The sequence below is a fragment of the Mastigoproctus giganteus genome, chromosome 3, assembly GCF_048544385.1.
Source record: "Mastigoproctus giganteus isolate SK-2022 chromosome 3, ASM4854438v1, whole genome shotgun sequence".
Taxonomy (NCBI): Eukaryota; Metazoa; Arthropoda; class Arachnida; order Uropygi; family Thelyphonidae; genus Mastigoproctus; species Mastigoproctus giganteus.
In genome coordinates this window covers 159,889,161-159,914,466 of record NC_143577.1, presented here as the reverse complement: position 1 = coordinate 159,914,466, position 25,306 = coordinate 159,889,161, and the positions used below count along the sequence as shown (strand labels likewise).

At 35.6% G+C, this 25,306-nt stretch overlaps 1 protein-coding gene across 1 annotated transcript in view; it reads left to right on the top strand.

The window, feature by feature from the left end:
* The window catches only part of LOC150088362 (ribosome biogenesis protein NOP53-like), a 173,618-nt gene extending 150,130 nt beyond the window's left edge, over positions 1-23,488 (top strand). The window contains exons 10-12 of the mRNA XM_090370742.1: positions 1,675-1,861; positions 10,773-10,849; positions 23,277-23,488. Of these exons, the coding sequence (XP_090226868.1) occupies positions 1,675-1,861; positions 10,773-10,849; positions 23,277-23,331 (319 nt within the window). The 3' untranslated portion in view covers positions 23,332-23,488. The remainder of the gene's footprint in view (positions 1-1,674; positions 1,862-10,772; positions 10,850-23,276) is intronic.
* The last annotated feature ends 1,818 nt before the right edge of the window (positions 23,489-25,306 follow it).

Below are 25,306 nucleotides of genomic sequence, written 5' to 3'. Positions count from 1 at the left end.
TTATGACCTATTTTAATTGGTTATCGATTTTGGAGAGTGCTCCAGCCAGATCTCTACTAAAAGTCTCCCATTCTTTGATCTCTATAAAGTAACAGGTGTGTGTGTGAATTGTGAATATTGGTGCGTAAATAAGTGAAGGTGACAGTTATCACCCTTTTCTTCTTCAGTTTATATGACAGATGTAATCATTAAAACAGTTTGGGGACTGGCTTTGTTGTTGAAATTGCAACATTGTAGCAAGTTGTAATGTGCTACAATGTTGTACTCGTGATTTGCTACTCAATAAAATCACTCAGTAAAATGAGTAATTTTAATGAGCAGCAAATTTTCATTCCCCCCCCCCCCAATTAGGAAAAGTGCAATAGAAACCCACAAAATATTAAAAACAGCTTTCAGGAAAGATGCTATAGGTTGTTTGAAAATATTTCAGTAGTTTGCAAAGGGGGTTCACTTGCCTGTCAAAGGTGATTCTCACTTTGGCCACCCTTCAGTTTCAAAAACCACTGATTCATATGCTTGTGATCTGATCAGAAGTGATTGATATTTAACTATCTGTGAAGCTGTTAGTGAAAATTATGTCTTATGGAACATGTAAATCAATTTTAATGCAGGCTTTTGGAATGCAATGCATTTCAGCCAAGTTTGTGCCCTTGCATCCTCGCTGATAATCACAGGGAGCTCCCACATATCCGGATCTTCATCAACATGCTGATGCACACTTTGTTTCTTCCACGTCACCGGTGACAAATTGTGGGTGTATGGCTATGATCCACTGCTCTCAATGGGTCTCCAAGGCCTACAAAAGCAAAAGAATCTCAATCAAATACAATCATGCTTATTTTTTGACTCACAGGACAGAGCTGTGCCGAGGGCGAGACGAATGAGCTCTTGCCTCAGATTAAAAGCTGAAGGGGGTGCTAAAAGAAAGATTAAATAATTGCCAATGTTGCCATGATTAACAGTTAGGCACAATTTTTCATTCTTGCCTCAGGTACTAAAATGGCTCGGCATGGCCCTGTCACAGGATACTGTTTGTGATGAATTTGTCCTGCATTATCAAAAAGTGAACCAGGAATACTATAAAAACAATTCTGTCAGTTGCATGTTGCTGCTCAGGGAAAATTGCAGGAAAAGTGGGCTTCATAACAATGGAGGAAATTATTCACAAAGTGTCATGGGAACTATCAGCAATTCCTAAAAAACCTATTGGGAATGCTTCAGAGTGGCAGAAGCATTAGAATATATATACAGTGTCAAGGAGACTATGAAGGAGATTCATTGAAATAGCTGGCAAGCTTCATTATTTTCCAAGTACTAGTTCAGTCTCGGAACATTTTGATCATACCTCATATATACCTTTGTGTATGTGTTCTTTTTACTTTCTAAAGTATTAATTCGTGTCCAACTGATTCAGAAAAGTTTTCAAACAAGTCCTAATGCTAATTTAAATAACACTTGTAATTTAAACAGGTTAATATATTAAGAAGAATGTTCTATTAACAGCATATCTCATGTGTGTTTCGTTCAGTCACTAATTGAGAACCAATTATATTTTGATGATGATGTTGTATTGTTAATTTTTGTGGGAATGTGCCACTGTAAATATTGCAGTGATTTTAATTAAATTTATAATAAGGCCATTGCATTTATCCATTTTTTTATTTTTGTTTCAAGATTAAAGAGAATAAAATCTGAAGTAAATTCTGAAGAAAAATTATCATTGGAACAACAAAGAATGAAGTCCCAAAAAAAAATTAAAGAAATGTACGAAACCCGCACATTAAGTAAATATAAATATATTCCACCAGATATTGAGATCAAACTTAGTGAGGAACTAACTGATTCACTTAGGAAACTGAAGGTAAGTTTCTTTGTCCTTTATGTGTATGAATATCTTCATTCTTTTTCTATCAAAACTCTGTGACCTCTGGATTTTCCTAACTTTTTTCCACTTGATTGTATCTTTGCTCTTAAGAAATTTTCATTATCCTATGGTATTTTTACAGCTTCTTCCACCATTAAAAACATCAAAATGAAGGTATCTAAAAATAAAAAGATAAATGATAAAAAAAAATACTTAAACTTCAGAAGCTGCAACCATCTTTGATAATTACAAATAAATGGTTGTTATAATTATATGCAATATATTTTATTAGATACTGTGGCACACTATCAGCAGCTAAAATAATTTAGACAGAAATGACTTTATTTTATGCATTCTTGGTGTATTTATCAATAAGAGAACCTTCACAAAGAAACAAACAGAAAAGGAAATGAGTATCATATTAACTTTTTACTAGGTAATGGTGTTAACCTTAATATTTTAATAAAACAATAGTAATGGCTGCCATAGTCTGTTTTAATTTTAAATGTGATTTGTGTTTGAATGAAAAACTGGATTATATTATACAGAGTTTTTCCATAAAGATACTACAGATATATATTTACTGTACATACCATAACTCCATCCTGTCCAAAAAATGTTTGCTTGAAAGTGACATTCATGCCTTGGAGGAATGGGATGAATTATTTTATTAATTTATACAACTTACCATAAATTAAATTTTACCTCTGAGGTTAATGAATATATTTTTGTGGGCATATTGGTTAAAAGCTATATACCATAGATGGAAACATATGAATTGGGTGAATTTTCAAAAATAAATAAGTAACTTAGCATTCTTCAAGTATGGTATTTGTTACCACCATGCAACCTTAATTATTTTTTAAATGGAGAAGAATAGCTTTTAAAAAAAATTTAAGGCTCCATATTGGAGTAAAATGGATGCCACCAACCACACTTGTGTTAATTTTCCATAGGTTTTGCCCACTTCTTGACCTTAAGCTAATCAATGGCAATAATTTCTGTTCTTATCATTCAATACAGTGTCAGAATTAAGGATACAGTTTTAAAATCTGCCAATTTTGATTCTGAATTCTGTATGCTAATACAGTTATTGTTGTAATTGTGGTTTTTTTTATCACCCACTTAGAAGATTAATTGCACTATCATTAAAATGAGATTTGAATTTTAAAAAAAAAAAGTCAATTATCCAGAAGTAATTTATTTTTAAACCTTAAATTTAATATAAGACTAGATTGATATTAAATCATGAAGCCATTTACATTATTAGCTTAAAATGCTAATAGTATATATAGTTATGTGTATTTACTGAAAATTTGGTGAAAGTAAGCTGTTAGCATGCTTGAGGGACAATTAAAATGAATACAGGCTACAAGATTGGTGTAAGGTGCCAAGGAAATAATGCTGATATAATAAGGCTAACAGAAACATGATGCCACCTGGAAATTGGGAGTGGCGAATTTCACTATGGTATGTATAATGTATTTAGAAAAGATAGGAGGAGGGGGGGGTGTCATGCTTCTTATCAAAACCAGCCTGAGTACAAAAAGAGTACAGTCAGTTCTCGTATAGCACGATAGTTGTGTTCCTAGAAACCCTCGTGTAATATAAACAACAGGCCCTATGGGAAAAATAGGGTTAGGTGCCGACCATCCAAGATTGAACATAGATTGGTAACCAAAACATTACCAAACACAATAAATAATCGTAATAAAATACTTACGTATTTTATAACGATTAAAATAGGTAATAAAAAATAATATTATAATTTTTATAATATTTTTTATTATTATATTATATTTTATTATAATATAATAAATAATAAAAAATACGTATTTTATTACGACTATTACGTAATAAAATATTGCTAATGATTTTGCTTCTATTGTAAGCAAACCTGTTTTTTTGTTTGATTTTCTATCCAAACAGATGACAGCCGTTCCATCTCTTCCAATTCTTTGTGTCTTAATCTAATGGATTTTAATTACACTTTGAGTTGTTCCTGCTATGAAAGTTGTTTTTATTTTCTCTGCATTCTTTGTAATTCTCGCCGTTGCCTCATTTAGGTCTGTAGCACGTGCAATATCACATGGTCTTTCATTTTGCTCAAAGCGTTTCACAGTTTCATATTTTTTCGCTATCGACAGTGGCGGACTGGCCACAAGCCTTACCGTGGAAACCCCGGTGGCCGGTGTGATTTTGGCCATAAACGCTAGTGTGAGGCCACTACAAATTTTCCCAGGTAAGAATTTTTGATCCAGTCCGCCTATGTTTATCGATATTGCTTTTTTTTTTTTTTCTGTCTGAATCTGCAGTGTCTTCACCAGGACGCTTCCTTTTCACACCTTTTAAGTGTTTTACTCATTTTTAGGGAATAAAACACAATTACAAAATGAGGAGGCACGCTTGATACACATAAACAAAGCTGCGCGCGTGTAGCAACTGAATAAACAACACCGTAAAGGCAGAGATACGCTATTAACACCTCACCTTTTACTAAAGCCCATTTCTAGGGGTTACTACCATAAAACAATAAAAACAATTTCCAGTTGCGTTTCTGTTAGTGGAATCTGTTATAAACTGGTAGTAAACTCGATCTAATTGCATTCGCGATAATACCGATAGCTGGAATTTTACGTTATTATGGTGAAATGTGTTTCCATAAATACATTTTCAGAATCTCCTCTTCATTCCTATTGTGTTGCGTTCAGTTGGGGATTCCGCGTTCGGCTGCCATTTCTTGTAAACACAAAGGCGAATCGTGCATAGGCGAATTCGGTTCGTGTTATATAAGATATCGTTCCCCTATTTATAAATCGTGTATGATCGAATTCGTGTAATGTAAACACGTGTTATACGAGGACTGACTGTATTTGCTGAATTTGAAGTTTTGTGGTGTGAGTTAGGTGGAAGCAAAGGTATAATGATAGTGGGGGTAAACTACAGACCAGAAACTTGTGAAAAGTATGACGAGATCTTTCCAGGCAAGCGCGAATGTCTTATTATGGGCGACTTCAATCTGCCTGAGATTGACTGGAATAAGTGGGAGGGAAATGCACCTTGAGAGGTTAGAATATTCTTGGCCTCATAGATGACATTACAGTACTTGAAATATAGGAACCATTAGCAGGTAGTGATCATGAAGTCATGGGTTTTAATTTCAGAAGAGGGGAGTGTGACAGTTTAAAGTGCTATGTGGCAATTGTTAATTGGGTGGATTGCACACTTGAATTATGGAATACCTTTAAAGGAGAAATCACGGAAACCAGAATGCATACATATCTTTAAAAATATATTGCAGGAGAAGAATGCAGAGCTGGCTAGTCAAACAGAGCAGAAAAAGATAGCATGCAACAGTTATAGAGGAATGAAAAGTACTGAAGCCTACAACAGCTACAAGTTGATTTGTAATAGTATCACATATAAGGTTAGAGGCCAAAGCTACATATTAGAAAGCATTGTCTAAGAGAGCAAAGAATGGGGACAGGGAATTTTTCATGTATGTGAATACAAGGAAGAAAAAGACGAATCAGATCGGAACTTTGTGCACTGGGTGTGGGAAGGTCTTAGTTAACACAGGTAACGTTGCAGATGAATTGGACAACTACTTTGCATCTGTCCTTACTGAGAAGAGACTGTGCAAGTGAGGCAGAGTCATGTGAACATAGTGATTTTGAAATTACAGATGAATGTCTGTTAGAAAAACTTTTGAGCATAAAGACAAGTAAGACTCATGGAGCTGATGGAATATACTCAGTAATTTTGAAGGAGGCTGCCTGGGAGTGTATTGAACCACTGAACTTAATTATGAGTGCATCTTTGGACTTGGAGAGATTCCTTTGGATTGGAGAAGTGCCAACGTATTACCGATACAAAGGCAGTCCTAAGAGCGAAGTTGATAACTACAGACCAGTTAGTCTGACTTCAATGGTAGAGAAAATCTTAGAAGCAATGATTAAGAGTGCAATCCAGGGACATTTAGATAGATATGGCATTCTGAAGGACACACAACATGGTTTTGTTAAGGGGAAATCATGTTGAACTAACTTAGTAAGCTATTTTGGCACAGTTACTCATGAGCTGAATGTAGGGAACAATTTCGACATGGTTTATTGGTGTTTTAATAAGGCATTTGACTCAGTCCCTCTTGAGAGGTTTTTGTACAAAGGGTACTAGGAAAGTTTTGCAATACAGCTTTGTTTATTTAATTTTTTCAAAGTAATTTCCTCTACATTCAATACACCTCTCCATCCTCCGAAACCAATCTTTAAACCAGTTCTGCCAAGTTTCACTAGGGAGTACAGCACACTCGTTGTCCCAAGTCCGTAGAAGGTCCTCATCACTGGAAAACCGCCTCCCTTTTAGCTTCATTTTCACATGTGGGAACAGTGCAAAGTCGCAGGGAGCAAGGTCTGGACTGTAGGGAGGGTGCTCGAGAAGTTTCAGTCCTGTCGTGGTCAAATATTCTGTGCAGGCTTTGGCGCGGTGAGCTGGAGCATTATCGTGATGGAGGTACCAGGTGTCCATTCTTGACTTTGGCCGCAGGTTCTTCATAGATCCAATGACTTTAGGCAGGCATTGTTCAGTATACCACTTAGCTGTGACTGTCTTCTGCGTGTCCAAAACGACACGTTCCACAATTCCACTCGATTTGAAAAATACAGCTATCATTTTCTTCTTTACAGATCGGGATTTTCTGACAATTACGGGTGTGTCGTCATCATCAAAGACCCAAACTTTGTTTTGAGCCTTGGTCGGCAGATCGTAATAGTACAGCCAAGTCTCGTCACCTGTCACGATGTTGTTCACATACCGAGATTGTCCCTTATCAAACTTTTTTAACATCTCCCGGCACCAAGTCACACGTCGTGTCATCTGCTCTTCAGTCAGTTGATGCGGCATCCAGAGAGAACAAAGTTTCTTCACGTGCAAATGATCTTGCAGAATCGAATGAATTGCTGGTGCATTTAGGCCCAAAGTATCCTCTATCTGTTGGTAGGTCACTCACCTGTTTTCGTCAAGCATTTTCTTCACAGCAGTAACGTTTTCCTCCGTAACTGACGTTCGTGGCCTTCCCGGCCTCTCGAATCCTCCAGAGTGAAATTTCCCCTTTGGAATTCTCTATACCACCTGAATATCGTTGTACGATGTGGACAATCATCATCTAGTGCAAGAGTCATTTCTTCTAAGCACTGGTCTATGGTTAAACCACGCACGAAATTATACCGCAAAACTGTCCTTATCTCATTTCGTGACCATGATGCCATCGCAAGCACTTTACACTCTCACTACTAATGAATAACTGAGCCCATCGACTTGGCACGGCGGCTACTATGCACGTATGAACATGTCTCAACATGCATCAACAAGCAGCTTCCTGTGATTCATTGTTGCGTCATATTGCAAAACTTTCCTAGTACCCTTTGTAACTAGGGAAAGCTGTAGATATTTATTGAACTAGTGGGAGAGTAAAATGAAACTACAAACAAACATGTAATTGAAAACTTTGTAGTGGATCACCTGACAGGTTCTTTCACTCTGTGAAAACCAATAAATTACTTTAGAGATGATTTGCAGTAGAAGTTTGTCTATATTTAGAAAGGCAGAAAAAATTTCAGATTTTTAATCAATAATTCACACTTAATGCAGGATTGTTATTTTTGAGGGTCACCTGTCAGGTACTGTACCACTACCACTGGATTAATGGATATGCTAATATCAAGCCATCCTCACTCATAAAATTATTGATTTTTAATCAATAATTAACAGTTAATGCAGGATTGTTATTTTTGAGGGTCACCTGTCAGGTACTGTACCACTACCACTGGATTAATGGATGTGCTAATATCAAGCCATCCTCACTCATAAAATTATCTGAACACTCAAGATGTTTTAATAATTTTATGTGAGAAAGCCCCTACAAGTCAGTTCCGTTAAATTTGCACTGATGTAGTGTCCTACAGAAGCAGAGAGAAAATTTTTGCATTTAGCTTGACCTTCATCCTCAACCGTAAAATGTGTGTGTGCAGTTTCATTATAATGTTTGAAAATACAAGGTATGCACACATTTATCATATTTCCATGTATTCACTTTTTTCACATTTTCTACATTGCTAAACTAAAGCACCCCCATTCCTCCCATAAAAGTTGCTGTTTGCCTCCAAGAGCCACTTCATGGCAAACAGTGGCGATGACAGCATCATCACTGATGAAATGTTCCTCACAGTGGCCATCATTCGTAGAGGCAAAAAGGTGGAAATCTGATAGCACAAGGTGTGAAGGATCTGGAAGAACAGTCCACCCAAATTCCATAATGGCTTTACTTGTCAGGATGCTTGCTGATATTGTTGGGCTGAAGTGGAAATTCTTTCTTCTGTGGCCTCACTTCTGCAATTCATATCTTCAGCTTCTCTCCCCATAGTAAGCAGAATTGATCATGCATCCCCCATTCCAGTGTATCATACTGTTCCAGATCTGCACGAGCCTGCACTCTCTGAACCTGGCACATGGTTTTCTGTATCCATCCCAGATTGTCCAGAATTGTTTTCAATGCATTAAAATCTATTCCTACACTCGCACACATTTCCTGACTCTAATACTTGCCTTCATGAATTAATTAATCCACTCTCTCCTCACTCACTTCCACTTGGTAGTAAAAGCAGTTAATTTCAGTTTTATTACCAAATGGTTAAAACATCAAAAACAAAAAAGAGTTGCTTGGTTAAAAGCAGCAGCTTACTACATGATAGGCTTATCTTTAGGTAAAAAAACTGTAAAACTTTCAAACTTTGTTCAGAAAATTAAAATTGTCCCTTAACAAATAACTTAAACAAAAGATTGTCTCATGTTAAAAGTTTTATACACCGTTTTATACTACTACTATGCCTGAGATATGGTTTGAAGGGGCACTGTTACATACAGATATAAATCTTGAATAAAAGATTATTTTGATGCATGAGCAGAATATTTAAATACACTGGCGACATAATTTCATCCCACTTTTCCAGGTTACAGCTTACAGGTTACAGTTAATTAAAGCTTACATTGAATGACTTCTTTCTACATTTTTGTACATCCTCAGCCTATATCAATACAGAAAGAAATTAGCCAATTTTTGAAACTATTTTGGCATTACTGGATTTACACAATTGAGATTGAGCTTGTTGATCTGTTCTGATAAGTGGCCTGTGGGTACTTAAGGGGGGAGGAAATTAGAATTAGCAGAGGCATATGATGCAAGAAAGCAATCTTATATAACATCAGCCAAAAAAAAAAAAAAAAAAAAAAAATTTCACCCATCCATTTGCTCCAAACGTTTGTCCTTCAATTTATTTAAGCTATCAACGTCCACACCAACAGATGGAGGTTTGTTCCAACAATTAACCACCTGCAATTAAAGGCAAAATTTGAATTTATGCCCCATCAAGTGCATAATCTGAGCAAAAGGAAGAATCCCATTAGCATTGAGCTTGCTCAAACCACTCAAGGTCTTATACACCTCAATCAGATCACCTCACAGGTGCCTAGTCTCCAGATGCTGCAGTTTACAGAACTTAAGTCTTTCTTGGTAAGGGCAACCCTTTGTACCCCTCACCAAACTTGTTGCCCTACTCTACTCATTCAAGCAGCTCTATAATGAGGCCTCCAGACCACAAGGTGTGAATGACCATTGCCTTATACAAAGGGATAATCACCTCTTTATTCCTGCTAGCAAAATTCCTGTACATCACTGACAAGACCCAATCAGCTGCTCTGGCAGCCTCCCTGCACTGCTCAGGAAACTTCCTATCTGACTGCACAATTATCCCACAGTCTTTTTCATTCTCCACTACCCTGAGTATAGTACTGCACATCTGGTACATTACCATGGAGTTACTGCTACCCATATGCAGTACTTGGCTTTGCATTTTTCAAAGTTAAACTTCGGTTGCCATCTCTCAGCCCATCTACCCAACTTTTCTAGATCCTGTTGCAGTAGCATACTGTCATTAACAACCCTGCCGACCTTCAATCAACCACAAACCTGGACATTAAGCCTTATATACTTTGATAAATATAGAAAACAACAATGGGCCCAACACTGAATCCTGGGGACTCCAATAATAACTTTAGTCCATGAAGACCAGTGTCCATTGGTTACTACTCTGTCGTCTCCCACTCAACCATCCCTTTTTCCATAGTAGAAACTTTCTCTTAATGCCTTACTGCTCCAATTTGTACAGCAGTTTTCCATGTGCGACAGTGGCAAAAGCTTTCCTGAAATCCAAGTATATGATATCAAAATTATTTTTTACATCCAGTTCCTCTGTGACCACATAGTAGCATCCAAATAAGGCTTCCCCTTAACAAACCCATGCTGTATCTGAACTAGAAATGCAATCTTGTCTAGATGATCCTGCAATGCTTCTTGAACCAGTGATTCCATTATTTTCCCCGGAACAGAGGTTAAACTAGCAGGTCTGTAATTACTCGTCACCATTTCTTTCCAGTAATTCTCTATTACTGGAGAGAAAGGCTTCAAAGAGGGCAAGTCAAAGAGAGAGAGAGAGCAAGGGCTGTTCTGTTCTGTCTGAACAGGTGCCCTCTGTGACCCAAACTGCTAAGCAGGCTGTTTTACATCTAGTCAGGAGAGCATCTTCAACTGTTTTCTTCTATTACCCAAGAGGTACAGATCCAGGATGTGCACCACTGCAGAAAGAAGTCATTATAAGACACAAGTCCTGTAATTTATAGCACCAGTGGTGTATTTTAACTATACAAATAAAATTATCAAAGAATTTACTCTATTTACTTCATAAAAATTTATATTTTTAAGTTTACTGTTCACCTCATGACACATTCTTTTGCTTAGTACTCCTAAAGTTATATTGTTTCTGTATATTTTACAAATGTATATAATTTTTTGTAGGCTGAGGGTAATCTTTTAGAGGACAGGTATAAAAGTTTACAGAGAAGGAATTTGATTGAACCTAGAATTCAACAAAAGTAAGTAACTTTTTACACCTTTCTTCGGATATTGGAGGGAAGACGTTTGTACCTGTGTTTATTAGATAGATTTAATTAATGATAACTGTAATTAAAATTAAATGAAATATGAAGAAACTGCAGGTTGCAGTTCGGATCTTGGAACATTCAGTGGTTTTAAGAATAATAGCCCCTTTAATAATAATCCCAGATTTGGTGCGTCAGAGCAACCAGGCAAGACCAGTAGAGCTTTTAAATATGGGGAAAAGCAAAAAAAAAACAAGTTTGAAGTGAATAATTTAAATGACTATTTAATTTACAAAAAGCTTAATTTTATTTACATTAACACAGTTTTCTTAAATGAGTGTGCAAGACGGGAAAAATTATAACTCAACATGCTGTCTGTACAGGACAGTGATGATGGCATATAGAGTGATATTCACCACTGTTTCTTTAATATATTATTTCTTCATTTTGCTATAATCATTAATTTAATAAGGGATTACTATTGAATAAGGTAATATACTCTAAATTGAAACATGGATGTTTCTCTGTCTTTCAGTTTTAATCAATTGCCCTTAATTATATAAATTTGGAAGCATATATGAAAGTACAACAAAGCTAGCTGAGAACATAAATAAGTAGAGAATGATGTGCATAACCTTTCAGTGATTGGGCTTTTGAAATTATGTTGTTTTTGTTCTAGGGTGGTTTTTTTTTTTGCATATATCCAGTTCACTTTGATATTTTATATATGAAACAGTTTTGAAGAAATTATATTATAACGTATCCCCTTGCAAGCCCCCCCCCCTTTTTTTTTTTTTTGCCTACTGCATGCCAGTTTGAATATTCACTGCCACATAACATGAAAAGTGATATGCTCAATTACTTACGAGGCAGTGATAGGTGGGTTGGAAAACTTCTAGCTTGGGGGGGAGGATACACAGACTAATAGATTAACTAGAGCAGGCAAAAGTAAAATTGATTCATGCATTGCTAGTATTGGTACATGCAGCAAAGCCTGGAAAGCAAGGTGTCTGAGATTTCAAGCCCTGCTGTGGGTCATCATGGAACAGATAAATACGTGGGCTTTGTTAGGGTAACTAAGAGTAAGAACACATGCATATATACTTACATGTATGCTAAGGCTAGAAGCATTGTAAATTAATTAGATAAATTTGAAGTACCGATTAAAACATCAGATGCAGACATTGTAGGAATAGCAATGACGTGATGCTGAATTTGAATGTGGGAATGCAAAGTACACAGGGAGGACAGACGAGACAAGAGAAGTGGGAAGGGGTTATGCTCTTAGTTAAGAAGAATATTAAATCTAAGGTAGTGCATCTAGTTGACTTGATGTGCAATATAAGAACTGGGAAAACTAAATTGAGACTATTAGCAATAGCAGAGGCAAGAAAGCAAGCTTATATAGCATCAGCCAAAAAAAAAAAAAACCCCCCTTTTTGTTTCACCCATCTATTCACTCCAAAAGTTTGCCTAGTTCAGCCTTAAATTTATTTAAGCTGTCAACTTCCACAATGACAGATGGAAGCTTATTCTACTCAACCACCCACTGGCTAAAGGCAAATTTCCACACATATATTCTACAACTGTCTTTCCTCATAGAGAATCTGAGCAAGAGGAAGAATTCCAACTTAAGCCTATCTTGATAACAGCAACCCTTTGTTCCACTCACTAATCTCATTGTCCTATGTACTCATTCCTATCAGCTCTACATCCTTCCTAAAACAAGCCCCCCCCCCAGACCTGTATGCAGTACTTAAGGTGTGACCTGACCATTGTTTATACAAGGGAATAATCACTTCTTTATCCCAACTAGCAAAATTCCTCTATATCATTGACAAGACCCTCATCAGCTACTTTTGCAGCATGTCTGCACCACTCAGAAAACTTCATATCTCACTGCACAATTATCCCTAAGTCTTTTACATTCTCCACTACCCTGAGTGTAGTACCACACAGTTGGTATGTTATTCCGGGATTACTGCTATCCATATGCAGTACTTTGCATTTGTCAATATTAAACTTCAGTTGCCACCTCTCAGCCCATCTGCTCAACTTCTCTAAATCCTGTTGTAGTAGTGTACCACTCTTACTGTCATTAACAACCCTACCAACCTTTGTATCGTCTGCAAACTTGAACATTAAGCCGATATACCTTCATCGATATCATTGATAAATACAGAAAACAACAATGGGCCCGACGTTGACCCCTGAGGAACTCCACTAATAATATTAGTCCATGAAGAGCAGTGTCCATTGATTACCACTCTGTCTTCTCCTACTCAACCATCCTTTTATCCATTGTAGCAATTTGCCCTTAATGTCAGATTGTTCCAACTTGTACAGTATTCTTCCATGTGCAACTGCATCAAAAGCTTTCCTAAAATCCAAGTATATAATATCAACATTATTTTTTGCATCCAGTTCTTTTGTCACCACATTGTTGTATCCAATCAGATTGGTCAGACAAGACTTTCCCTCCCCCCTTAACAAACCCATCCTGTATCTGAACTATAACTGCAGTCTTGTGTAGATGATGCTGCACGGCTTCTCTAACCAGTGACTCCATTATTTTCCCCAGAACAAAGAAGTTAAACTAAACTAAAAGGTCTGTAATTACTCTTGTCCACTTTCGACCCCCCCCCCCTTTGTGAATTGGGGATACATTTGCACATCTCCAGTCAGGGGGGGACCTCCCCTGAGTCCATGGAGTGCACATAATCATGGCTAAGGGCCTGCTTACTTCCTTTGCTGCTGCCTTTAATGACTGGATAGATCCTATCCACCCCCCAGGTGCCTTTCTTATGTTTAACTTCAGCAATTTCTCCTCCACTTTGCTTACAGTTATTACAAAATCATTTAACTCCCTATTAAAATTAAGCTTCTGCCCTCCACTTCCCCTTCCCCTTCCCTACAGAATTCCTCATGTGTGAATGTAGGTGAAAAATATTCATTCAGTTTGTCAGCTACCTGAGCAGAATCTTCAACAATCGAACCATTGATATCAGGTGGACCAATGCGATTCATCCCCTTCCTTCTACCACACTGGTCCAGTGTGGGTTGGCAGATCGACTTGTATTTAGCAATCAGGGGCTTGAACTTCGGCCTACTCATAGAGCATGTGCTATTTGACTCCCGCTCCTGATCACTCGGATACGGAGGCCTCTACAGGGAAATAGTGCCCCCAGCAAATCAGAATGTCTCATAATGGGGAATTTTTAACTTTCCAGATGTTGACTGGAATTTATGGGTTGGTCACATGCACATACACTAGCAAGACTTGTGGATTTCTTGGATGCATCTGCAAGTAAAAGATCCACTGCATTGCAGCGATCACAGTGTACTAATGTGGATTTAATTAAAGACATAACCACTATTAAGGGTAAAGGGAAAGGCTTTTGCTTTCATAAGGGTGACTACAGAAGTCTCGAACAGAAAACAGTGAGACCAACTGATGATGTTACCAACAAAAAAAAAAATTCTAAATGGGAAGTAATCAAAAAATCTACCAGGCTTTTCATACCAACAAAAATACTGTTCAGGGCTTAGACCAAAACGGATGTCAGATGAACTAATGAGACATGTGGCAGGGAAGAAAAGAGAATGTGATGCATATAAATTATCAGGCAATACAGAAGCCTATGGTAGATATAAATTAGTCTGTAATCAAGTCACAAACGAGTGCAGGCAAGCTTAGGCATATTACGAGAAGTCTCGGACAAAGAATGCAAAGAAAAACAGCAAAGACTTTATGCTTGTATTAACACTAGAAGGAAGGGGGTTGAATCACATAGGGCCACAATGTCTATAGGCTAACCGTCGATGACCCTGCATAGGTATTTTGCATCTACATTCACATATGAGGAATTCTTTAAGAAAGGGGATGACAGAAGTTTATCAAGCTCTAACAAGGAACTAAATGGCTGTGATAACTTAAAGGAAAGTGGAGGAGAAATTGTTGAGGATAGACATAAAAAAGGCACCTGGAATCTATTCAATTATATTAAGGGAGGCAGCAAAAGAGGTGAGCAAACCCTTAGCCATAATTAAGAGAGCATCATTGGATTCGGGGGAGCATCATGGGCTAGAAAGTGCAAATTAACTGAAATTCATAAGGGGGGGGTAAATGCGACATGAGTAATTACAGACCTGTTAGCTCAACATCTGTTCCAGGGAAAATAATGGAATCACTGGTTAAAGAAATAATGTAGGACCATTTGTACAGGCATGCAATTATACTGCAATCACAGCATTTGTCAAGAGGGGGAATTGGACACAAAAAAACAATGGTTAAGTGGAAGAAGACAGAGGGCGATTATCAATGGGCAATGCTTTTCGTGGACTAATGTTATTAGTGTAGTTCCCTCGGGGTTCAGTGCTGGGTCCATTGTTTTCAATATTTATCAATGCTATTGATGAATGTATTAATATACCTTCATCAAAGATTAAGCCTTCACCAAACATTAAGCCTAATGACAATGTTTGCAGATGATACAAAGGTTGGCAGGGTGGTTAACAACAGTCATCAGGGTGAGCTAATGCAACAAGATCTAGGACAAGGCGCCGCCGTGGGCAGGAGTGGCAGTGCGTAGCACACGCTTCTTGATTAGACCGGGGTTCGAGCCCGTGACCACCAAATACGGAGGATGCGGAAAGGTCAGGGAATGACCACCGCATATCCCCGGAGTAATATGGCCTTAGTTTGCTAATGCTCCTAAAAACCAAATAACAAACAAACAAACATCTAGGACAATTGGGTTGATGGGCTCACAAGTTTAACATTGACAAATTCAAGGTACTGCACATGGGTAGTAGGGAATGAAAAAGACCTGGGTGTAATTGTGCAGTCAGAGATGAAATTCTCTGAGCAATGCAGACATGCTGCCAGGACAGCCCATGGAGTTTTGTGAAGGATATACAGAAACTTTGCTAGCAGCGATAAGGGTGTGATTATTCCTTTGTATAAGACCATGCATCATCTAGGAAACAAAAGGGTGATCTTACCTAGAATGGCTTCAGTTTGCAAATTGCAGTGTCTCGAGACCAGGCACCTGCAGGGACATCTGATTGAGGTGTTTAAAGCCTTGAATGGATTGGTAAGCTGAATTTTAATGGTATTCTTCCACTTGCCGAGGCTAGACATATGAAGAGGTCATAAATTCAAGTTGAGGATGGATGTTTGCAGCATCAATGTGTGGAAGTTTGCCTTCAGGTGGTTGGTTGATTGCTGGAACAGGCTTCCATTTGTTGTTCTGGAAGTGGGTGGGTTGAATATATTCAAGGGAGAACTAGACAAATTCTTGGAGGGTACAGCTGGGCGAATTTTTTTTTTTTTTTTTTTTTTTTTTTGGGCTGATGCTATACAAGCTTGCTTTCTTGCATCATTTGCCATTACTACTACTTACGTGAAAGTAACATAAGTAGAATATACTGAGAAACTCTTGAAAAGTATTACTAAACAGCACAATATTGCACATGGCAATATTGTGCTGTTTAGTAATACTTTGTCCCACTAAATCATTTTCCAATTCTTCCTTGAATTCTCACTGCAGATTTGCTGTTTTTATTCACTTTTCATTTGACATATTTTACTAAAATTTAAAGAAGCAAATTTCTAGGCACCTTATATGCTTTAAAAATAAATTCTAAATACAGATTCTTCATATATTTGCACTAAGATAAATTATAGACTCTGTAAAACCCAATTACAATAACTTCTGGAAAATGTGATGTGAACAACCACAACACTATTTTCCTCACCATTGTTAAGTATTTCAGACCTAATTTCATCTGCATTGGCCACTTTTCCATGATCTTTTCTACTTCAATAATACATATAGTGTACAAACAATTTTCTCCATTTCAGTTTTTGCCTCTTCAGTTCCTTTGTTGATACCTTTAGTTCCTTCATTTAGCAATTCATCAAGATATCTTTCTCTGTACTTCTAAAATATCCTTCTTGTCTGTTTTTACTTCCCTGTTATCATTTTTGACTGCTTTAGTTATGGTTTTTCCTGATGGTCTGAGATTTTTTTTTTTACCTAAATTCCAAAACATTTTTTTTATCAGCTTGATATTTGTTTCCATATCTTTTCTAAAATTTTTTTCAGTCTTTCTTTGGTCTATTTCATGTACATTTTAGACTTCTTGCACTTTTCTTTATTCAAAGGATGCTGCTTATGGTGATCACTTCAGGATTCACCTAAAGCGAGAACAGTAATTGAAGAAATAAGAATAAAGCTGTTGTTGTGAAACAATATAAAATATTTTAATTTGATTATCCGCTATTTCTTTGAGAAAGTCTTCAATAAAAATAAAATTGTCATAATGTTTCTGGAAATCCATACGAACCATTAAAAACAAATAAAGGAAATATTAAAATAAAGAATCAGATTGGTAGGAGTACGGATATTGTACTTTCTTTCACATAGTAATGGCACAGACAACCATATGAAGTAACACCAGTAACTAGCCACACAACATGTTGAGATATCATGATCATGTTATGATGTAATCAGTTAATAATGCAGGGATAATATCAACCAAAGTGCTGATTACAATAAACTGTTTTTCCTCCCTACACGTTTATATGCATCCCATCACCACATCATAAAAGTGAAATCATTATCCGTGATTCCAATAAGAGTTTACTAATTTTATTTGTCACAAATTTCTTTTAATATTTCATCTTTTCTCTGACTGCAGCTTTAATTTTTTTAAAATTCCTGTCTTTATGGATCTTTTTGCCACATACTTTTGCACTCTCCACTAAAGTTCTTAAAATGTCACAATTCTTCATCTAAAGTCATGTGAGCATCAGAAATGCCATTTAAATCTTAGAAATTTTTGGCTGTTCTGGTTCCTACATAATTGTCTGCACTAATTATCATTTTTAATTTGCCCAATACTAGAAGTTCACTTCTAATCACAAATACCAAATACAGTGCACATCACTTATGATCACGGATAATGTCATTCACATAATGTTATCACTTTCATGAAATCCAGCAGACATATACTTAGACCCCTTAATGTGGCCACGTATGTGGTGAGGGGACCCTCCCAGTGATGCTAATCCATCAGCATCACTGGGATCCAAAGCTCACGTTCCAAGCTAACATCATCAATGGAATCTGGTGTGTTTGCCGTGTGCTGAGATCCTGGTGGTTGAGGGGCCCAGCTCAGATCAATCGGTTAGTAGGTTCACCTGCAAGGGTCAACCGTGTCAATGCCGTGGTCCAAGGGACAGGATTCAGGCTGGCAGTGGTGCAGGTATGGTGTCTGTACAAATTGTGTATCTCATGATTTTAATGAAGCCGCTAAGATTCAAATAAAATGATGCTAAATAAGCTTTATTTGCACTGTATCAAGCAGGAGTAAGTTTTTAAATGTTTTTGGAACATCACAAAACTTTTCTATAACAAACATTCTTATGGTTTCTGTGTCATTCGATTAGTGCAAATGAGGACTGATCTATTGTTAATATTCTGTCAGGAGTTATTTTAAAAAAGTTCTGTCTCATCCATATTAAGAACGCCTTTACCCCATGCCAAATGTGACCACTCTAGAACAGTGTTCGCATCTTTTGCTTCATATGCAACTTACAATTTGTTCAACCTGTGGAACACACAGAATTCGCAATTACAAATAATTTCAGAAAATGTGTGGCTTTTCATCATTAAAAGTGGACTACCTCAGGTTATTTTCAATTCTTTGCAGTTTAAACCATTTAAGAGAGCGTGTTTTTCTGTTTTCTTTTCCGAAATGCACTGTTAAGTTTGCTAGGTTAACCCAGTGATGCTGATGGATCACCTGACAAAATACATTCTCTTTCATGGTTTGAAGTTTTTGAATGCCATTTAAACAGTGACAGTATATCTTTTCTTAATGGCCCGCAAAACTTATTGTCTGTACTTTGTTTTAATAAAATAGTACAAGTTTTGAAACTTGCCATGTATTAAACATAAAATAAAAACATTCTTTTCCAGTTTAAAAGACTGTTAATTACCAAAATTTCATACTTCTGCATACACACATTTCTGCTTCACATGTATTTAAATATATATATTATTTAAAAAAAAAAAATATATATATATATATATAGTAGACTATTGAAATAATGGCAATTTGAGATCTGATGTTTATATGTCTTGAAGTACCGAAAAAAAGAAAACAGCAAGTCATGTGATTACTTTTTTTTTTTTTTTACATTCACCATTTTGAAAGTGAATTCTGTATTGATATCACTGTTTTACATTTATTTTAAATTAAAAATCCCTCACTATGGCTCCTAAAGTTAATAAACCTTATACAGAGAAGAAAAGAACAACATCATTAAAGCTTAGTGACAAATTTTATATAATGCAAACTATTACATTACTGGAAAGGTTAATTCATAATTGCATGTGTTCTCTGGTCAATTTGCCTGTCTTGCTGGGGGGGGGGGAGAAACCTTACTATCTACACCTGAGACTGATTAACTTGGCCACAGAGTGAAAAAGGCCCATAAAAGTTCCTCGCATCATTGACAGGATTCGAACCCAGGCCTTTTCCACTTGGTGTGGGGAGGATGGTGACGATATCACTGTGTTACCTGTGCAGACTAAACTTGATATAATAAAGAAAATAGAACTGGACAAAAGTAGGAGTGTATTAATGGCAGAATATAACACTGGATCGTCAACGTGTTTGTTGTTTTTTTTATGTGCAGTTAATAAAATTGCATTCTAATTCTCTATTTTCTTATTTAGCCTCATTATTTCTACATTAAATATATTAAAAATAAAATTTTCAAGATAACTAACATCTCTTTTTAAATCTCTCAACCTGATAATGGAAAAAACAAAATAAAGTCACCCTGAATCCCTGACAGTGCCGTTCTGGAAGCATACTGCATTCAGTAATATTAGTTACTTCTGTATTTCAAATTTGGCACACTTCACAGCATGCCTAATTTGGAAAAGCTTATCTTGCTTCCCACAATATAGCAGCCGTGTGGAGAGAATATCAAGTTTTGTTTAATTATCTTTACTCTGTGAAAACTAATATACCTTTCAAAAAGAACTAGGATAACAATGTAGATGTTTATTGAACTTGTGGAAGAAGAAAAGAAAGTAACCTGAAATTTTAAACAAACACAGCATCACTGCTTATTCTGTACTGCACAAAAGCCAGATAGTTACAAAGATGGTGGTGGGTAACCTGACAGGTTGAGTGAAATTTCTGTAAGAAACTCATAAAATTTCAGATGATTTTTAATCATTGATTAATGTGTGAATGTTATTTTCAAGGGTCACCTGTCAGATTACCCACCAACTACAACCAGGTTAAATTCACTAGCACCAATACATTTCTTCTTTCCATTTTCTATTTCTCTAATAACTCTCATTTTATCTTCAGCCTTTAAAATTGTTTGCATCTGTTGTAAAAGTACGGTATCCTATGGGATAAAACTTCTTAATGTTAAACAGAATGATGCAAGCTGAATTCAGAGTTTAACTATACATGTTCAGGCAATACTAAATTCTTTAAAGTTAACAAAAATATTAAAAAAAAAAAAAAAAAAATGAATATGAGCTCTTCAGACATTTTAAATATATATCATTTATATGATTCCAGTGTATGGAATTTCTTGAACCAGTCAGAAGGATACAATCATGTTTTTCTGGGGTATGTCTCAATACCAGACTTTTTCTTCCACTTTCTTTCTTCCTTTATAGTAGGGGTTTTTTTTTTTCTGTAAGTTGCATTTATTGAAACCAAAACCCAGTCACACCATGTGGAAACAACCAGGAACTTATTTTAAAGACTTTCAGTAGAATAATTATTTGTGTTATACAAAATTTCTTCAAACAAAGAATCAGTAAAAAAAAAAAAAAAAAAAAAGCTGAAAATATTCAAGTTCAGTTTTTGGAATACTCAAACGAAATCCACCTTTCAAAACAGTAAAGGGAAAATATTTGAATGAAACATTTACCTTGCTTGCTCTCCAATGTTCCACACCAGCATTGGTTGACATGTCACCATCAATACAACAAGATGTTGCAAAAATAATATCATCGCCACTATTGAACAAAAGTAACTCAAATTCTGAATCAGCAAGTTCTAACAATTTCTGAATTTCTTGCACCATTTACCACTACTAATACTAGTAAATTATTAGATCATATTAAATCATTATAAAATGGGCTTTTTGAGATGTTGATACCATGACTAAACACTGTTTCTGGCAGTGGGTAAATATACCATGAACACTAAAAAAGAAGAAAAACTACAGCCACCAGCTGTTAACACCAAATTAGCTCATCCAAGTGTTTATATAGGGTATAAATAGAAGGAAGTTCATTAATTAATATACGAATGGGGAAGGCGGGCGAAATGAGAGCGGGTTTTTTTTTTGCTAAGAGCACAAATTTGCACTTCTTCCAATTAACAAAATTAAATGATACATTAAAATCTGAAGAATATTTCCCATAGGTTAGCAAAATAAAAATAAATTTATACTTACGTTAATACATACTGTAACACGTACAAACCAACTAGTTGATGTTTCTGTTCACTGACATTTGGGGGGGGGGGGTAAAATTTAAAACAGTAAAAAAGATGAGCAATCAAAAAAGAACACAGACTGCAACTAACGTGCAAGTGAAATATGGAGTAACAACTTTACAAAGTTCAAAAAATAGGAATGAAGAAAAGATTCTGAAAATTATTTGTTTTTTATATGATTGAAGATTTCAGTGAAGGAATAACGTAAAATTCTACAGCATTCCAGCTATCGGTATCATTGCAAATGCAATAAGATCAATTTTACTACCCTTTTTTAATAGATTGCGCTAACAGAAAAGCCCAATAAACCGGCAAGTGCAAATTGTTTTATGGTAGTGACATCCAGACATCTGCTTTAGAAAAATATCACAAAGGGGTTCAAAATTGATTCTTTGTGCTTTGTACGTAAGTAGAGGAGTGCCTGTAATATATTTCTCAAAGTGTTCCACTGTAAATCTGTGGCATTTATCTGCCAAGATCATTTTATATGCACAGAATTATCTTTATACTTCTACAGAAGTGACTGTAATATATTTAAAAATGTTAGCTTTTGCAGCCTCTACTTGAAAGAAGTTAATTTCCTTTCCCCATTTATAAATTCATCTATATTCCTTAAAGTGCAAAATCCTGAGTTGTTTTCTAGCCAAAGAATCAAAGCATTGCTTTAGCACTACCAAAATTCATACAAAATTCGTTTATTGAATCAATTTTTTGCATAAAATTGATTTTTATTTCTGCATATTTCAGCATATTTCTGTAAGTTGCAATTCTCTAAGACACTTTTGACAAAATCTTTTTTATAATAGAAATAGATTTGTTAATTCCATCAAAATTCTCCCAAATTGCCTCTGCCTGGGCTAAACAAGTAACATGGATCAGATTTGGATAGTAAACTTGTAATGCAGAAGTGGCTTTTACTATATACGAATTACTAATATGGATTCTTTCACTATAGGTCGATTCTGGTCATGATAACTGCAAAGAATGATTACAAAATCTTGCTATCATAGAGGAATTCAACTTTTTTGAGGGCCTTACAAGCAAGTAAATATGGACACAATGGCTCTGCATCTAATTTTCCACATATAAATTGTGCAGTATAGCAGCCACAGATGTCTGTTTTGTCGATGGATATCCAAATCTAGTTTTATTTAATATCTTGACAAATCTTGTCATCATAAATAGTGTTAAGGTAATTCTTTTCTCAAGGTAGTAGATTTTGTCTGGAATATTTTGATTTATATAATTTTTTTTCAAAAATTGCTTGAAGACATTGTTTAACTTATTAAAAGGGACATTGCTGCTTACCAGGGCAAGACAAATCCTTTAAAAAAATCACTTTTCTTTTCTTTTGAAGTAGATGGCATTGTTAAAAGTAACTGCTCTGGAAATTTTTCCTTTTTTTTTTTTTTTTTTGCTTGGCTATAACGTGTGATTGACCAACACTATTTTCACAGTGTCGGTCGATCTGGAATTTTCTTGCATGGAACACTCTTTTTGCAAACAATACAGAACACAATAATGCCATCCATAGTAAAAAAATTTCCATAACAGACAATCCATGATTCCATTCTTTGTAACATTTAATTTTTGACATATTTAACAAAAACATTTCTTCTGAGGTAGTTGATAGCATGAGAACAAATAGCAAAATTGCATTCTAATGTTTCCCACACTCAGTGAAATATTGGCCCACTCTAATTTAATTGCAATACAGCAACTTATTAATGTAGTTCTGAGATCAACATTTGAAGAAATAAATATGCAGTACTGCTTGTAATATTCTGTCATGTGCATTTGCATATAATCTGAAGTCTGCTAATTATTTTTAAAGATATTTATCATTGAAGGTATTTTTTCTTATTTTCATTAGGAGAAAGAGGAAATACAAGCTAAAGGTGTTTCAGAAGAAAGGTCACAGAGATTGAATATACTGCTTAAAGGGGGCTATTTTGGTATTAAAGATAAGAGTGCAAGTATTTTAATTTGTAAATAATAAAAAAGTTGTTAAGAAATATGAAAATAAAATTCAGAATATCCGAACACTGATGTTTAAATGATTATGAAAAACTCTTTATATTTAGAAAAAAAGGGATGAAAATTACTATTGCAAAAAAAGGCATTTAGTATCAAATTTTAAAATAAAGTGTACAGAATGTGTTGTATAATTTGTTTCTTTAATCATTAATGTTTTATATTTGTAGCTGGCCAACATGATAAATGATCATCATTCTTTGACTGATGCTTAATTATTTGGTGAAATTCCTGGTAACCAGGAAACATTCACAATTCTTAGACTCCAAAATAGGTGCTGTTACTACATATGTTAAACACGAATTGTTTGACTATAGAAAACAAAGAAATAAATAAAATGACAGGTTTGGACAGTTTACTACAGTTTTCTTAGAAACATGTTGTAATTCTGGATTTCTTTGAAATATAAATAGTACACAGGTTCCTTACACCGCACCCCCCCCTTTCCTCCACTACCCTGAAGAGCATTTCTAAACAAGAAAAAAAAAATTACTACCTGAATTCTGTATGGGGTTCCCTTGTCTTCACATGAGACTTGATTGGTGGGTCGTAATGAGCAAGACATGAATAAGTAACAAAAACAATTGTTTGAAAGAAATGAGTAAATGTTTTCTTTCAGAATATAACTAATATGCATAAGCATACACACAAAAAAAAAAAACATCACAACATACAAGTTTTGAGCAAGCACATAAGTCTAGGTAGACCTCTTTTCGATACTAAATGGCCACACTAGCTAATTTTACTGCTAATTTCATATTATGTAATAATATAAAAAAATACACATTCAGAATTTATATCAAAGTATCTCGCAGTTTTTGCTGGAATAAAAGTAAGGGTCCACTTGCAATGAAGTTTTTTAAATTAGACCTACTTCCAAAATGAGAGTGCTGTTTCCTTTTAATTTTAAATGAATTAACTGTGGTAATTGTATTCTATAAGAGCATCTAAAAAATAAATAAATTTCCTTCCTCAACAATGAAAAATTATCCAGAATTACCTGTAATTATTTATGTAGTATGGTATGAACTTTATTTAATAAACTGTCTGCTATTTTCTGAAGAGTAAACATTCTATTTCCTGGCAGAGAGAAGTTAAGCATTCTTGCAGTAGTAATGACTATTGACTAAAGTAACCTTTATACTTATCACTTTAAAAGACAATTAAGCTTCCCCTTTAAAAAGAACATGAATCTTTCTTCTCCAAGTTAAAATGCAGTTTAAAGATCCCTCCTTTTCCAACTACATTCAGTACCAAACAAACATAGCAGTGAAAATCCAAATCAGTCATGTTAGCTTGTATTCACAGTAGTGACTTGCATTGTTATAAACATGCAGAAGGAAGAGGTGAGGGAATCTGTCAACTAAGTGTGCTACAGCCATATATGTAAATATAGTTACAAAGGCAAGTGGACAGTGTTATGTGGTTCCTGTAGTTCCCACATTAAATACTGTGATGCTATACTACTTTGCAAAACAATTTGGTGTAGCATCCAAGTTTCTTGTGACGACCGACTAACTGGCTAAAATAAATTTATTAAAATAAAAGTGATATATACATAAGATAAAACAGAAATAAAATACATAGTATCTTTCGAAGCACAAGTGCCTCTTCATCCTCTAGTCTGCGAGTGGTGTACTTCAGTATATATTAATGGTTACAATGGCATGTCAGCTGGGCATGATCATGTATCATGAGTCTCGTGTCGGTAGAGCAGAATTACGTACATGTGATGATTTCCAGCGCTCATCGCGAACTGTGAAACGTTCAAAATTTTAAATGCTCCGCAGTCGCCGAGCATTATTGGGCTGAGCAGCACAATCTTCATCCCCAACGGGATATTGAAATCGTCGACTATTCACGTGATTA